We start from the raw sequence: 16,244 nt of genomic DNA, 5'->3' as shown, positions 1-16,244 counted from the left end.
TGCAAGAGCTAAAATCAGATTGGAGGCTGTGGCAGAATCATTAAAACTTTTAATGTAATTCTAGATAGCCAGTGTCCCTTGAAAGTCTGCCACCACAAGAAGCACTGGCTACTCATGCCAAAGGTTGACTAGGTGCTAACGCTGATTTTTTCTGTGAAACCTGGGACTGATGAGAACTTGAACGACACTGCTACTGAAATACTAAAACCATCTGGGCCAAGGGAACGGTGAAGCAGGAAGCATGAGGAATACTCAAGGAAAATATTTCCTCAAAAGAAAAAAGAGTGGGTAGATTTTAAAATGCGTTACTAAAACCATCTTGGCAAGATAAAACTGCAAAGAATTAAGCATCAGTAAACTGTGAATTTTAAAATTTTAGAAATGCTGACAAAGACGAACCATGCATCACAACTACTGTTTGACCTTCTCAAGTACTTATACTGTTTACTATATTTTCACATCATTTTCCCAAACTGTGATCATTGTTTCTGGGACTGACGCATAAAGTGGATTTTCCCTGTGTGGGGAAAAAGTGAGATTTATGTCAGAAGATATTCTTAAAACTGCTTCTTAAAAGAGCAGAGGAGCCCACAAGAAGGACCAAGCTGTCATCTACCTTAGAGCCTTCATTCTCTCATCTTAGAAAATCTTATGGGTTTGCCTCTATTAAAGCACTTCTTGCTAAAATGTCCAGATAGTGATATTAATGTGTCAGCACCACTCATGGTAGCAAATGGGAAGTTTAGCCAGTTCCTGATGGTTTATATACATTATCTAACTCAGAACAGATTTACATGACCTGCTATTTAATCTCCTGGTGGCCATCAAGTCCTTGAGTATTTTAGCATTCCACCAATGGCAGCAACAGGGGGAGTTGGAAAAAAGGTAATAGCTAGAAAAAAAAATGCTAGAAATGCTAGAAAAGAATTCCTGGTAAAGGTAAGATGCGGAATTGATACTGTATACAAGAAAAAACCTAACTGCATAGGTGCTACCCCCATGCTTCAAATACCATGTTGCCAGATGCACATTTATCACTAGCAGCAAGAAATAACGAATTAAATGTACCTTTTTAAAAATATACATCAGAAATGAGAACTCTAAGAGTGATGATCAGGAACAGAATATTTATACTTATTCATTGTGTTTTCTGTTTAGAATGACATTTTGTTCCCAAAGTATTGACAACGTACACCTCCATCCATCCCAAGAGAAAACGTTTGTGAGATGTGAGAATCATCCTCGAAGATTAAAGAGAAAATTCAGATGAGGAAGAGAGTCAAAGCTGCCTATCAAGAATAAGTTAAATCTTACTGACTAAAAAAAATCACAATTAAAAGTATAAACATAAGTTCAACAAAAATTGAAGTACCCTCATAGATCCAGATACAAGGAACAAATTTAGATTTTATGTTTATGATAACAGCAAACTAAAAATATGCCCTTAAAGCTACTCCTCTAGAGATGAACGGACATTTTCTTAGTTAACATTATGTATTGAGATCTAAATTGCTTTAAACTTTGAAAGAAAACCTGCTCAGAGGAAATCTAAACATTGTTACTTCAAGGAATGCTTCATAGAAGTGTCTTTTAAATATTAGCTTTTATATTACAATTGCCTTAAAATGAATCCGATGCCCAATTAAACCACTTAAAATAACAATTTGATTACCGTAAAATGAAAATAGTTTTGGAAGCCACAGATTAGCTGTTCAGTGCAGTAATTCACAGGTGACTTGTCCCAAACTTGAGTATTGAAGCATATCAGCTAAAGCCAAGTTAATGTACTTGTAATAAACTTGCTGTTTAAACCACTTAAAGCAAATATCCTATTGAATAGATAACATGTTCATCTACAGAAAACTATTGATTTTTTATCTTGCTAAAGTTCAAGACCTAAGGAGTTATGAAGGTGATAGGAACACCCTTCATGACTGAGATACTCACTATAAAACTTAGCATTATGAGCCATATAATTGTGCCTTTGATAACGTGCTTCACTAAAGTTTATTCTATTGGAAAATGCTTTGCTGTTCAATGTAGTGATTAAATATTTTAATTAAACTAATCTACTTTAAAGAAATGCTTAGCATGCTAAGCATGATTCCAGCTGATAGTCCTTGTTACACAGCCAAGTTCAGTGAACTTTTGCATTTAAATTCTTTTCACCATGTTAGTGTGAACTCTAACACTACTTTAAAATTACGGCACAAATAAACGAACATGATTTACAAATTAATGCAAATTGCAGAATATTCAACAGCAGCCTAACATTACATTTGGAAAATTCAAGATCAGGCATGTACATTCCCCACTCTGCTTCCACCCTCCCCCCAAAATCTTAAACTAGCAAATAAGAAGAAAAACAACCTACATTTTTGGATGAAATTTTATTTTCAGGCTATTACATACAGTTATCAGAAATAAAGATTTTCATTTGTCATTTGTTCATCCCAAAAATTATAGTATTTATCATTTATGTTTTGCCATTGTATGATATTTATTAAAGTTTTTTAGTTTTAAAACTTTAAAGGCACTAAATTATACACTGTATTGTTCTGATTAAAAGTCAAACCTGAACATAAAAGTCAATCCCAAATTTTCAGGTTCAATTTCAGGAAGAAAAAAACAAATCCTTTTCTTCTCAAATAAGTCAATAACTACAGATAAATGTCCTTAACTGTGCGATATAGCCTGATTGTTGGATGACTGCTTATAGGCTTGTCTTTCATATTAGCTGAAAGAAATTTTTGTGGTTCCAAGTGGGGGAAAAAAAATACACGGACTTAGAACAACACCTACTGAATACTTTGTACTGTGAACAAAGTTTATGGCTTTTGGTGATCACAAAATAGAAAAAAAAAGCACACTTTCACTGTAAAATAATATGGAGAATTAAAAAAAAAAATGGACAGAAATGACTACCAAGGAAAAACTGAGTTACTGAAAAATGCAAGAAAGGAGTATCTTAGAAATCGTGGAACTACTGAGCACCTAAAAGTATGAGAGAGAAAATTTGCTGGCCATTCATAACTTTTCTTCACACTAAAGAGTTGTTCTTTTGTTTTGTTTTTCCCCTTTGTTTGTTTTTGGGTTTTTTCCCCTTGTTTCAACACCCTTAATGGTACTCCAATTTTGGGATGCAATCTGACAAAAAAAGGCTGTAAGAAAGAAGACCCTGATTAGGGAAAAATTATAATTTGCTCAAAGGGCTTTATAATCAGTGCTTAAAGAACCAGATTCAAACTCCAGAAAGCAAATACATGTATATGTGGTAGAAAAATTTCATAGACATTAGGGCTGGAAGGGACCTTGCAAGATCATCAGGTCTAGCCCCCTGCCCAAGCGGCAGGAAGTCAGCTGGGGTCAGATCACCCCAGCAAGATAAGCTTCCAAGCATTGAAAACTAAAGAGTTAGTTTTATGCATTAACAGATCTCAATAAATTAGAAAGCATTAGGATGCGATGAGCTCCTGGTGTTGTTGCTTAATCCTAATGAACTGGTATACAGCGATCCATATAAAATTCAAATTCAGTCTGATTAGGGAGTCCTTACTCTCTGTACTAGCCTATTATTTTTACAGAAGCACCCACATTTTCTACAGGCTGATACAGGCTATGTTGGGTAAAATCTTTTCTATAATAAGAGGGAAAAAAATAGAAATTTAGAACACTATAGTCCCCAAGTACTATATTCAAAAGTCAAATCAAGCAACATGGTAGACTACATGATGAAAAGAACCTTGAAATAAAAGACTGAACACGGATATGGGTATATTGGAAGCTCAGCTGCCAACTCTACTGCTAAGTACCCAAATCATCAGTGTCAACTGACCACTACAAGGATATTCAATTTGGATTCTTCCTTGTTGGATCCTTTGAAACTTTCTGTAAAAAAGGGGAAAATTGGGGGAAATTATATAATACAACAGGATTACATTTGGAGATAGTATGATACGAGGGGTGACCGCTCTCAAAATCAGCAGACCCTCCACCTTTTGGGTTCAATGTTTCTGAAGCAAGAACTAAGCTATCATAAAATGCTAACTGGATTTCTAAGTGCTAGTGCACTTCTGCAAATTTTGTCCTATCTTGTACTGAATCTCACATCAGAATAAGGGTGAGGATATATGATTTTCACTTGAAAAATTACATACCTCTAGAGAGCAGGGCTCTAGACATTCCAAAAGTGGTCCAAGGTAAGTAAAGGAAAACCAGAAAGAAGTTTATTGAAGGATACTTTACATCATCCAGACAGACTTAAGACACAATTACTCTCCAGAGAAGTGATGACTATTACTTTTCCTATTGTAAATCAAAGTTTGTCTATTTGGTTTTGAAATAAAAAGGTACTACTCATACTTGTGTCTGTCTGGTTTTCTAGTGAACTATCTGGTAGAAACTTTCTTAATATACTTTGAAAAATCTGTTCAACTCCAGTTCTCAAATAATTTATTAGATGGTCCACCTCCAATTCTGAAGCAGCTTTGATGAGGATATGATAATTTATAGGAAAATGTTCATTTCCTTTTTCCCCGACTTCATCCAGTCACTGTAGTGGATGGAGTAAGTAGACCAACCAAACAGCCGCATATCAATATACTTCAATAGAGAAATCTCAAGAATTTACAATATTATGTCACTGTAAATGCCTGTACTACTAGATCAAGAGAGGTCCTGCAATCACCGAGTAACAACAAATACTCACAGGAGAGCTGATGATGCAGAGCGATCGCATAAATCTTTCACCTTTTACTAAAAATTTCCTTACAGCCTCCTTGAAGGTAGAAAAATGTTTTGTTTTGTCAGAGTACACTAGACCAAAGCAAGCTGAGCAAATTATGATTCCTTTCTAAGGCTGAAGTTGAAGGCATGCTTTTTAATAGATTTGATAAAAGGCACCCAGACAAAAACTACTATGGCTAGGGACAAAGTGATACTAATGAACAAAGGTCACCAGATGTTACACAGGTGATAGGGTCTATACCATGCAAGATACCTGAAACCACAGGCCTAAATTTGCACACTTAAAACTCTCTGGAGTTAGATATCTTTAATCCTAAAAATACATGAATGTTTTCTTTTCAGGGAACTCCAGGGGCTCATTGTTTCTGAAAGTGAGGATATTTACATGGGGACTAAATGTAGATTCAGAGCGCCTAACTTTGGGAAAACAGAACTCTGTAGAAACTTCTGGCCTCAGTGATTATGACTGCAGAACCAGGTAGACAATGCCAATGCTACACAAGTTTTTTGAAGCTTGAACATTAAGGAACCATATCTTGTGACTCCCTAATTGGCTGGGGAAAAAGTCCTTTTATTTAGCTAATAAAGAAGCTACTATACTCAGCCTGGATACTAGTTTAGAATGCAACTTAGTTGACAATTTAACAAAATAGTTAAAAGCTAAAAGCAAAAAACCAAAAACCAACCAAAAAAAAGAAAAGAAAAGCAGCATTTAGATGCTTTAACAGACTGCTACATGCAAATATGAAGCAACATACTTATTCTCTCTTTAATCTGATGTCCAATTATTTCCAAGAAAAACTTTATAAGATATTCTGTTGCCACGCATCTGAAAGTCCAACTTCTTTTGTACAACATACAGTGCTTGCATTAACTACAAATGTTTTCTATTAAAAGCATAAGAATGCCCAGAGGTGTTTATAAGAAGACACTTTTAGAGTGTTAGGTATAAAGATAACTTAATTCCATTTAACACTGCAACTGGATTATGACATGCTTGTTAGTGCTGCTTCACTTCTTGCTCATTGGAGTGAGGTGATAGTAAACTCCAGATATTAAAACCACCAGCTCAAAAAAAAATTCTGTGCATGTCAAATAAGCATACCTTAGACATATAAAAGATAAGTGTATTTTATCAACCCTGTAAACTATTTTCCTAGCAATATTCAAAATCAGAACTCGCTCCTCTGCTTTGTGAAAGTTTGGTATCCTAATGAAAAGTGAGACTAAGCCGTAGATTTGTAGTATCTTTGTTGCTTTAATAGACAAGAAAGAAATGTCAAAACATGGAAGGAACTGCACGAAGCCCTGCTTTGAGACAGTGTCACACAACTTTGGTTGAACAATCCTTCTACAGAGACAGTTATTTTATAACGTATTTTAAAGGACAACATGAAGACAACTGCATTTAAATAACTATCTTAGGGATACTGAGTTAGATATCAGGTTTTTAAAAAAAAAATAAAGCCACACTTTTAGATCTCCAAGAAAAATTTAAACAATTTATTTATTTTTTTTTAGGTGCTGACAAAAATTTTCAATTTCTGAGCATATTCAGACACTTAAATCATTGCTTAGGCACCTAAAAAAGCTGTAGATCTCCAAAGATGCTGCGTTCCCACCATCTTACCATTCTTTGTCATTACTATGCAATTTAATTTTCATGGGAAGTAGTGATTTCAAAAATTGTGGTGATGGGTCTGCTAGCATGCTGTTGATCAAAAAGCTTACTCAGGAGTTCCTCAGCTAAATTTTTCAATTATGGGGAAAAAACAAAAACAAAAAGGCTGAGCAGGCATTGCTTAGACAACACCACCTTCTAAATGAAAGATGTGGTTGGTAAGACTTTTCTTCTTTTAAAATGATATCAGTTATGAAGAAGTTAAGATACAAGAATGTGAACACAAAAGATGGAGAGACACACCCACGTGACAGACATTTTACTATATGCAGTAGAAAGGTGTTTTGCATAATGCTTTTAGCAGTCTTATTCATTAGCAGCATCTTCAACTGAATTCTATGTTACTTAGAATAAGTAAGGTAACTTTTTAGAAAAGCAAAATTATTTCACAGGATAACCACCAAACTGACAACAGAGGTCTGCACCTTAAACACTTTGACAGGAATTAGTTTCATTTTTAAATATAACAGCAGAGAATAAGTTAAAATACTTTGATCATAAACACAGAAAAAAAATAATCAGGCCTTCATTTTTAAAAAGTCAACATATTTCCTTGCACAAATGAACATATATACTCTTTGTACTTACTGTGTGAAGCTCAAACTAGGGGATGTGGACAACCACTCTTTCTGGTGCACTGATAGCACAATTATGCTTGTTCATTGTAGTGAAAGGAAAATTAAAAGACAGCAACATTTAATACACTCCATTTTGCTTTTAGATTTTGAAAAGCAAATGAACCTTCAAAATGGATTTCCTCAAGTCTATTTATTAATGCATTTCAAGTTTCAAAAAACCTTACATATCTTTGCACAATACTTTATTTTTTGCAATTTTAGTAAAAATTTCCAAAGTGAACAAAAAAGATACTGTATAAAACACAGTGGACATTAAACTGACAGTAGTATTAGATCTCATTTGTCTTGATTTTTCTTTCTGTTTTACCACATCTCGTCTTGCAGTGGAGAGTTCAGTGCACATTGCTCTGTTCAGAAAACATTTAACTTAGAATAAAATAGGCAGCATATATCTGCCAAAACCCTACCACAGGATAACATTACAAGCAAAAAATTTACATGTTCCAAAGTCTACCACACTCCAAGTTACTAAGAACTCTTGCTGAATAAAAGTCACCATTTTAGAAATGCAAACCCACTTCCAATCTTTGCACAGTCGGAAAACAAATGTATTTAAAATGATTTAAAAGCAACTACATACATTTCTAACTAGTTAAGATCATTTAGAATTATTTATAAAGTCTATTGGACTGGGGTTTCATGTACAAAATTTGCTTCTAAACCATGTACAAAAAGCTGTATTTTGAAAAAAGTCACCACATACTGTACAAGTTTACAAGGAAGAGATCCCATTATATTCTGTAACATTTTTGGCCTTGCTGGCTTGTGTCACATTATGAGAATGATTGTGTAAACCTTATACTCTTAAAAAAACCACAAAAGGAAGCCTGTCCAACCTTTAGTAAATTTTCTCCTAAGCAAAGCCAGGAAAATTATAGCTTTTTGCCTTTAATTAGCTTGGTGCTTTTGGAAAATAAGCAATAAATATAGAAGAAGCTTATACATTTTGTAATGCCCCCCTTTCATTTCCTGCATAGCAGTAAGCATAGTAAGACATTCAATTGTTTTGTTTTCTCTTTTAAAAATGCCAATTATTTACATTTGTAAAAAAACCCAAAAACTTTGGAATGGGACATTGCGCTGTTTGAACTTCACTACTTGGAAAAGAAAAAAAAATTAGAGACAGTCAGTAGGCCTAACTACTATTTAGCTCAGCTACATAGCTGGGCAAATTATTGTATTTTAGTGGTTATCCATTAACAATATCGGGCTGAAAAGTTATCAATATATTTGATAAATTAAAAAAAATAATAATAAAACAGCTTTTCATCTTTTCCACATCCCTCACAATCAGAAACCTAATTATCATACAGTAAGTATATCCGAACAACCCAAATAAGCTGGTTGTAGTCATTAAAAAAAACCAAGTTGTATAACAGGCATATTTTTCTACTAAAGCATGAAATTATGTCATCCAACTATTCATTATTTAACTGAATAATCAGACAAAAATTAAAAATACGTATGCTGAACTATGAAAAATTGGAAACACAGTAAATGCAATTTTGAAACATTCTGGCATAGGCAAAGTTTGCACAACACTTGTTTTACGCAACTCTAAGAGCATTCAATCATGTATGCTATGTCTTAGCAGCTGTTCTGATAAAAAATGAAATGAGTATTTGAACCAACTCTGATCTTAATAAAAAAAGTTTGATTTGATTCAAAAACTGCTGTGTAAAGCATCACTGAATCCTTGACCATTATACACCACCATCCTCTGTTATCCTGAGTATGTCAATTAAACAGTAATTTCTTCATTAATAGCGGAAAGTTTTTATAATACAAAGAAACATCCATATTGCAATTTTTTGTTTACAATTGCACACAAAGTACGGGTGTACGTTAGAAATACATGTCTGCATATAACAATTTATATACATTGGCAAGTAATGTCTCCAATGTTGAGGTGGTCTAGCTTCCTAGCCTTCACTGGCAGTTGAAAAATATATATTTTTTCAATTTGTGAATAAAAGTTTACTAGAGCCATATTTGCCTGCAAGTGAAGAAAAATGCAGCAATGAAGAGCACAGAAGGGGGAAAAACCATGGTAATCTAAGATTTTGTGCCATTCGGTTAAAAATATGTTTGTATGAAAATCATTTTTCTCTTCTTTTTTAGCTTGAAGTTTCAATTGTTAAAAGTTAAACTTCGCCACTTGTTTTGAGGACATAATATCTTGCCTTTTTTTTTCTTCTGAGACTTAGACTGGGGACAATGATTTAATAGGTTTTCTTTGGAGTGGAGTTTTCCCATTGTAGGCACTAGGAAGAACCAAGGCAAAAGCTGCAGTCAGCGTCTCATGTGTCCCATCTGATAACTCTCTCGGGGCCTCTGACGTTGCGGTGGCTGAGCTGGTTGTGGTGGTCTCCTCCTCTTTAAAGTGCCTGTTATTGCACGCAAACACAAAGAACATGTAACTACCATTGAAACATATTATTCTGAACACACATATTATGAGAATTAGTGTTTTACGTTATTTGAGGGGCACAAGACAAAACTGTGATAAGAGCTGTTTTAAGCAAGCCACCAAGTGCACAAGGTGAATGTGTGGCATATTAAAAATGAGCTACTGAAGCAGATATTTTCAGAAAAAAGTGGTGTGGGAGTAGAAGTAATGAGAAATATTGCTCCAGTGCTTTCTGTGTGAAAGTTTACAACTGCATGCTTTCTTTAGGACCAACGAGATGTCATTTTATCTCTGCAGATGAAGCAATTTTTGTACATAGCCCCATCACCTGAAAAGGCCCACATGAACCCTTGTGGTTTCACAGTGCCATAATACGACCTTCAGGACTAGTGCTCTAGCATCTCAATACTTTCTAAATGTTCTTCATATCATTCTGTAGTTTTAATAAATCTGAATGTACTTAACTTACCTGGGAGTGGTTTATGAGGAGGCAACTTTGGATTACTGCTTGGAGTATGAACACTGCATATCTTAATGAATCCAGCCATTAACATGATCAGAGCAATTCCCATAAGCAATACTGCCCACCAGTGAGCCTAAAATGCATTAAAGAACATTTTATTTAGAGAGCCAGATAGTAATTTTTTTTGTTAAGATTCAAAATTTTGGTAAAACAAACAGCAAAATAAACCAACAGCAATAAATCTATTAGTGCAGTGATGCTTTTCAGGATAAGGGCACCTCTCGCTCACCTTTTTCAATGTGGCAGCACCCCACCGTTGAGAATCACTGTCGGGGCTGCCTCAACTTACCTCAGTCCTTCTCAACTGGGTGATACTGCCTCCGGGTAAAAGTGCCTGCTGCACAGCCAGCCTGGGAAGGGCTGGGGCACGTGCACATGACACTGCTGCACTAGGGCTCTGATCAACCTAAAGCAGGCAGGAACTGCCTTGTGCTGCGTTGCCCTTCCTGGTCTGGCCCTCTTGCCAAGTTCCTTTCAGAAACAGAGACACAGTGGGAGTGCCCCATGGGCCTGTTTTTGAGAGGAGCAGCTACAGCATCAGCTAGCTCCTGCCAGCTTTAAGCTGATCAAAGCCCTAATACGCAAGGAGCATGCATAGGGCAATTTTACTTGGCGACTGCCACCATGTCACGGCCCCCATGGGCAGTGGGAGGCCAGTCTTGCAGCATTTTTATCCAATACACCATTTATTTCATCACTGTTAAGTACTTATTACATCTAAGCTAGTGAACAAAGATACTGACGGATTTTCCAACTTGACTATAAATATCCTAAGCTCTAGTATTTGACTTCTGGGTTAGTTTTATACCTATTTAGCTACAGTAAAACTTACGGACAAATGACACATTTACTAGTACACCTAAGGTAGGGCAGGGCAGGGAAGCAATTTAACTGAATATAAGAAAAGCTAAGAGAAAAGGAAAGCTAAAGAGAAAAAAAAGGGTTCGACTGTTCTGTTTCAGTTGGGACAAATACCACTAGATAAATATATTTTTTTTTTCTCAACTCCCAGCTGACAATCTGACCTTTGCTTTGGATGCAAAAAGTAATAAGATCTGACTGCAAAAGTAATATTCAGCTGCAACTAATGAAAAAAATAATGACTATACATAATAAAAAGCTATTAAAATGGATTCTTAAATGCTATTAAAATGGAAGTAAATATACTCTAGAGAGAATACATAGGAATGTAATCCAAGAAAGGAAAGGAAAGGAAAGATTTAGAACAAGCTCTTCCTTCACTTCCATTCATGTACATGTATGTGCTCTCTCCCTGCTAGATTTTGTTTGCTTCAAGTTGTAGAGTTCTGTGTATATAACTTGCATCAGGGACCAAAGACAAAAATGCTAATAAGGCAATGGAAGTGAAAAAGTGATAAATTAGTTATAGTGAATTGGAATTTCCTTTTAAGATCATTTTGACCCATTTTCCCCTTAAATATAACTTAGTCTGCACTTAACCCATTGGATAGACACATTTTTATAAATCTGAATAAAAACTGATAACTGATGACTATTATCTTCTGTGAAAATTATTATACTTTATAAGACCTTAAGGTTAGGCAATCATTTTCTTTTTGACCATGAAGAAAAAGCATATGAAGTAACATATCGCAAGACATTTTTTCCCCAACTGCAGCAATTTATTGGTATTTCAAAAGCTCACTTCTTAGCAAATGGAGAAGAATAATAAAACCTTGATTTAAGTTTGCTTAACACACTTTATAAAACTTTATTTACATTTACTTCGACAAACTAAAGTATTCAGGCTGGGATTTTACATGCTTTGTCCCTGTCCCAAAATGGATTTTTTTAAAAAATAAATTTGGCCATTTTCCAAAAAGCACTTAGTGGAACCAAATACTTTGAAAAATCAGCTCTTCCTCCTCAGGTATTTGAAGTAGGACCATTAAGTTTGTCAGGAAGATATTCTTATGTTACAAAGATAAACTTCATTGTCTCCTATGAAACTAAGCTTAGCTATGAGAAGCTGCCAGACTGAAAAGTTTGGTAGCCTTTAGTCTTTTCAAAGCCTTCAGTCTTTTTAACAGTTGAAGTGTGTTGCATATACCCAAGCAACAGCCCTGCATCAGACACGTTATGACTAACTCAATGGAAAACAAAAATCCTTCATTTTTTCTGCTGCTCTCCTTTCTCAACACCCTCCAGCAGTATTAACCTTAGGGAAGGTACACTGGACTGAGAGCCAGAATGGGTGCATTTACACATCGACCTATGGCAACGTAGCAATCACGAGGGTCTACGTGTGATTGCCAGCTACCTTACTGTAGCAGCATGCCGCTATGGTGGTGCAGCAGTGAAATCTAGCCATGTGCCACACACAGTGCAGTAACTGCCCATACTACTCTGTGCTTTAGTTCTTCCAAAACAAAGTACTAAAGCACAGCGCTGTAGCAATGTCGCTGTACGGCAATGTGTAGACACACCAAATGAGTACTAAATTTGATTTTTCAGTACACTTCATAACCTATATTGTTTTATACCCTTAATTTGAGTGACAGGCAATTATCATTCCCGCATCAAAGGATCTGAGAGGTTGCACTGATTCATTATGGCAGAACCTAGGTCTCTCATACGGGATACGTAAATTATGTCCAGTTAGTCACACTGCTTCTCTAAAAGAATATAGCAAACGTGAGCTCGGTGATGGTGTCTGCTACAGAGAGATTTTCCTACAAACCCAAACTTAAGAACATACAAGTGGGCTTTACATAAATTTAAAGCATTACTAATACAAAAGGACTGAAAAGGTAACTATCCTTCTAGACCAAGAGACCAGGAATCCCAGTTCCCAGCACTGAGCTGGATAGCACAAGATTATGGAACCAACTCACTAATGATGTCCCACAGCTACATATGGTATTTAAGGAAGGACATTTTATAAAAACCACACTGAGAAACCTTGTTCCAGATAGAAAGGCAACACGCCAGTAGTTTAGAAAAATGTTACGACTCAATTCTGCCCCTTCTACAAATACTCTGATACCATTCAGCTCTGTAATTGCATTCTTTTTGCAAGTGGCCTCTGTCTTATTGAGACCTGAGATAGTACTGCATCTATGAGAGCTGCCTGCAGAAATTTGTTTATTTTTTTTTAAGTTAGAAGGTGTACAGAACATGACAAAAAGCTGCAAGAAGAGGCTATCCTAAGATAAGAGAGAAAACGTCTGTAGTTCTGAGCGAGTCAAACCAACATTTTCCAAAGATGGCTGCTAATTGTGCAAGAGAATCCCCAAGACACTTTGGGGAGCGTTAAACAGAGCCCCTGTTCTAATATGCATCCACAGAGAAAAAAAACTGGAGAGAAGCAACCAAAGCAGACACCTTCAGAGAATGTTCTATCATTTTAACAAACTTTCTCTACCCCTGACTGTAATAATATGAAAATTGAGACAAATAGCCAGTCATTTACCACAGATTCACTCCATCCTTGCTCTTATTCCTCATTCACTTTTCCCTTCTTCCTTATCTTACCTACATAAACCCAGCAACCTCACACTTATCAAAAATTCACCAAAAATACTGTTGCCATCAATTTGTTCTCTCAGCTTACCCATGATCTCCTCTCTCCCAACTTGCATCTGCCTTCTCAATTTCCACTGCAAGCAATTTGGGGCTGAGGCCATTAATAGCATTAGCTGTTAGAAAACAGTTATGTACTGTACAGCAGTTGCAGAACACATAGCTTTTTTCCTCAGGATTCTGCTATAAAACTATACTACAGAACTATTTACAGGAGAAAAAGAAGAGACTCTCTAAGGCAGGGGCAGGCAAAATACAGCCTGCAGGCCAGATCTGGCCAAGCTATTCTAATCTGGCCAGCTGGGCCCCTAAACATTTTTAGAAAATTAATATTTATTTGCCCCTGGCTGCCTGTCAAAGATGACAGGAGCAAGCAGCAGTAGGGACCAGGAGAAGCTGGTGGCAGGACTAAGCAGCCACAGCAGCAAGGCAGGCCTGCCCCTGCTCCCCCACCCCTCCAATCAACCCCCACCCCCCCAGCCAGAAGCCTTGGCCTAGCAGAGGTTTCTGGCCTGCGACTCCGGAGCTGTTTCTGCCTCCCTGCACCAGAGGGAAAATAAAGTGGAGGGTGTGAAAGGGAGGTAGAGGAGGACTGCAGGCAATAGCCTCAGTCCTCAGGGCCAAGCTGCTGGCCAGTGGGCAGGGGGGTAGCAAGTGGACGCACAGAGCACAGCAATAGTTGGACAGGCGCACGGGGCCAGCGCCGGTGGGGGCCAAGGGCGAGGTGGCAAGAACACGAGGCCCAGGCCAGCACGATCTCTATGGAGCTGGGCTGGCTCCTCCTTCCTGCTGGTGCAGCCCCGCCTAGCTCCACAGAGCCCCTGCCAGCCTGCACCTCACCCTGGACCCAAGTCTCTCCACCCCTCTCCCCCACAAACCTATACCCACCCACCCATACCCTCCCACAGTAGACAAGAGTAAGACTTCATTTTAACTAATTATACTATCATCTCTATGTACACTACAAACACATCAGGACAAAAATATTTTTTTTAATTTACTGAACAGAAGACCTTATTACTTCTCTGTGATTTCAGCTCCTTTAAAGCAATAATTAATATAATGTGAATTAAGATTAACTGTCAAAGGAATGTAAGAAGTTAGGCACTTAAGTCATATCGAGTGTGTCCACATGAGAAGTTTACTGCGGAGTTGCCTAATTAGCTTCATATGTGGCCCTATTAGGCAGCAGGAAACTAATAAATGTTGCTCCATTGTCAAATCTCTTATTACAGAAAAAAACTTCCCCTCTGAAAAGGAATTTGAAAGTACATTTTGGATAGCTATGAACATATCATTCCTCCTCCCTTCCTTCACCGCATAGAACTATTAGGACTTTAAGAGAGAAAAGAATACGGTGCACTAAATTAATTTTCTTTTGTACATCATATACTTAAACTCTTATGTTAGATAGTATTGTGACTGTGTACAGTGAGCTAGCATCAACTTTAGCATTTATAAGGAAACCTCAACTTAAAAACAAACAAACAAACGAAAACAAGAGAGGAGTTAAACAATGACTGGAGTCAAGAGTGACTGGTAAAGATACACCAGAATACCATGGAAACAGGTCAACAGCATTAGAGGCAATCCCCACATAAGTTCCATCTGATACAGAATCTGGCTATCCATATTTTCCATGGTTGAAGCTGCCATATGCACACTGGGCCCATACCCAAGTCACTCTACATTGCCACTCAGTCAGCTTCCAAAGCCCATTTAGGAAGTCTTTAGTTGTAATCCTCAAAACACTTAATGGATCAAGCCCAGCTACATTAAAAGGTCAAAAACTTGACTGATAAACTAAGGCAGCTCTGTTCCTTTGGATCAGTGCAGATCATAAAGCCAAACAAAGAGTACGAGAGCTGTGAACAAAGCATTCTCTATTTGAATGGGTCTGGCTATATGAGTGTATCCAAAGTTACCACGTTAAGGAAGTGATTCAAAAACTTTTCAGAAAGGCCTTTCAATTGTAAGAATAAAATTAAAAAGCCAGCACCCTCTCCTAGGCAAACATCCAAACAAGGTACTCTGGAACCAATCTAAAAATAAATCAATACAATATAAAAATAAAAGCCTTACTCCTCAAGTTTTATTTCAAGAAGAGAGAAGTGCCAAATACTTTCCTAAAGCTATTCATTTTACACAGAGGCACTCAACTGTTTAGCGATAGGCAGTACTATGAAAACCTAAAATAATCAGCTTTGAGGACAAATACAAACTACAAGAATGCTCTGGAAATACACAGGTATCTAAAAAGTTAACCTAGCTAACGCAAAACATCAAAAAAGAGTACACTGATATACTGAGAATAAGCAGCTAATATCCGGCCTGAATGAGAAAAGATTATCCCTAGCTCAGTGTCATGTATTCAAAACAAAATAACCCCCCTCAAAAAGAAGCATTTTGCTGAGCAGACTTTAGAATACTGTGCTAACAGAGTATCATATTTACTTGAATATAAGATGAGCCTGAATATAGGATATTGCCCGTGTAATTAGAGTCCATATGTAGAAAATTTATAAATTTGTTATGATTTTCCAAGTACAGAATCTAATCAGTGGCCTTGAATTGGTCCCTCTCCCAAAGCTACAGCAGAGAAAATATATCTGGGGGGTTAGGTGGCTCCCTTGCACTCTGTGCCCCCATCCAAACTTCTTCCCCCTGCAGCCCCTTCTGCCACCCCCCTTTACTGTCAGACCC

At 36.9% G+C, this 16,244-nt stretch overlaps 2 protein-coding genes across 3 annotated transcripts in view; one reads left to right on the top strand and one right to left on the bottom strand.

Annotated features, from left to right (window-relative positions):
* Positions 1-4,359, top strand: part of LIPC (lipase C, hepatic type) — an 88,035-nt gene extending 83,676 nt beyond the window's left edge. For both annotated transcript variants that reach the window (XM_090028259.1, XM_090028258.1), the window contains one exon: positions 1,159-4,359. In XM_090028259.1, the coding sequence (XP_089884385.1) occupies positions 1,159-1,270 (112 nt within the window). In that variant the 3' untranslated portion in view covers positions 1,271-4,359. The remainder of the gene's footprint in view (positions 1-1,158) is intronic.
* Positions 4,360-7,180: 2,821 nt separating this feature from the next.
* Positions 7,181-16,244, bottom strand: part of ADAM10 (ADAM metallopeptidase domain 10) — a 114,416-nt gene continuing 105,352 nt past the window's right edge. Inside the window, exons 15-16 of the mRNA XM_090028256.1 lie at positions 9,945-10,071; positions 7,181-9,452 (exon numbers count right to left, since the gene is read on the bottom strand). Of these exons, the coding sequence (XP_089884382.1) occupies positions 9,358-9,452; positions 9,945-10,071 (222 nt within the window). The 3' untranslated portion in view covers positions 7,181-9,357. The remainder of the gene's footprint in view (positions 9,453-9,944; positions 10,072-16,244) is intronic.

Source organism: Crocodylus siamensis, chromosome 15 (assembly GCF_052110815.1).
Source record: "Crocodylus siamensis isolate JL-2025a chromosome 15, ASM5211081v1, whole genome shotgun sequence".
Lineage (NCBI taxonomy): Eukaryota > Metazoa > Chordata > Crocodylia > Crocodylidae > Crocodylus > Crocodylus siamensis.
The sequence above is the reverse complement of the archived record's forward strand: the minus strand, read 5'-3'. Positions and strand labels throughout refer to the sequence as shown.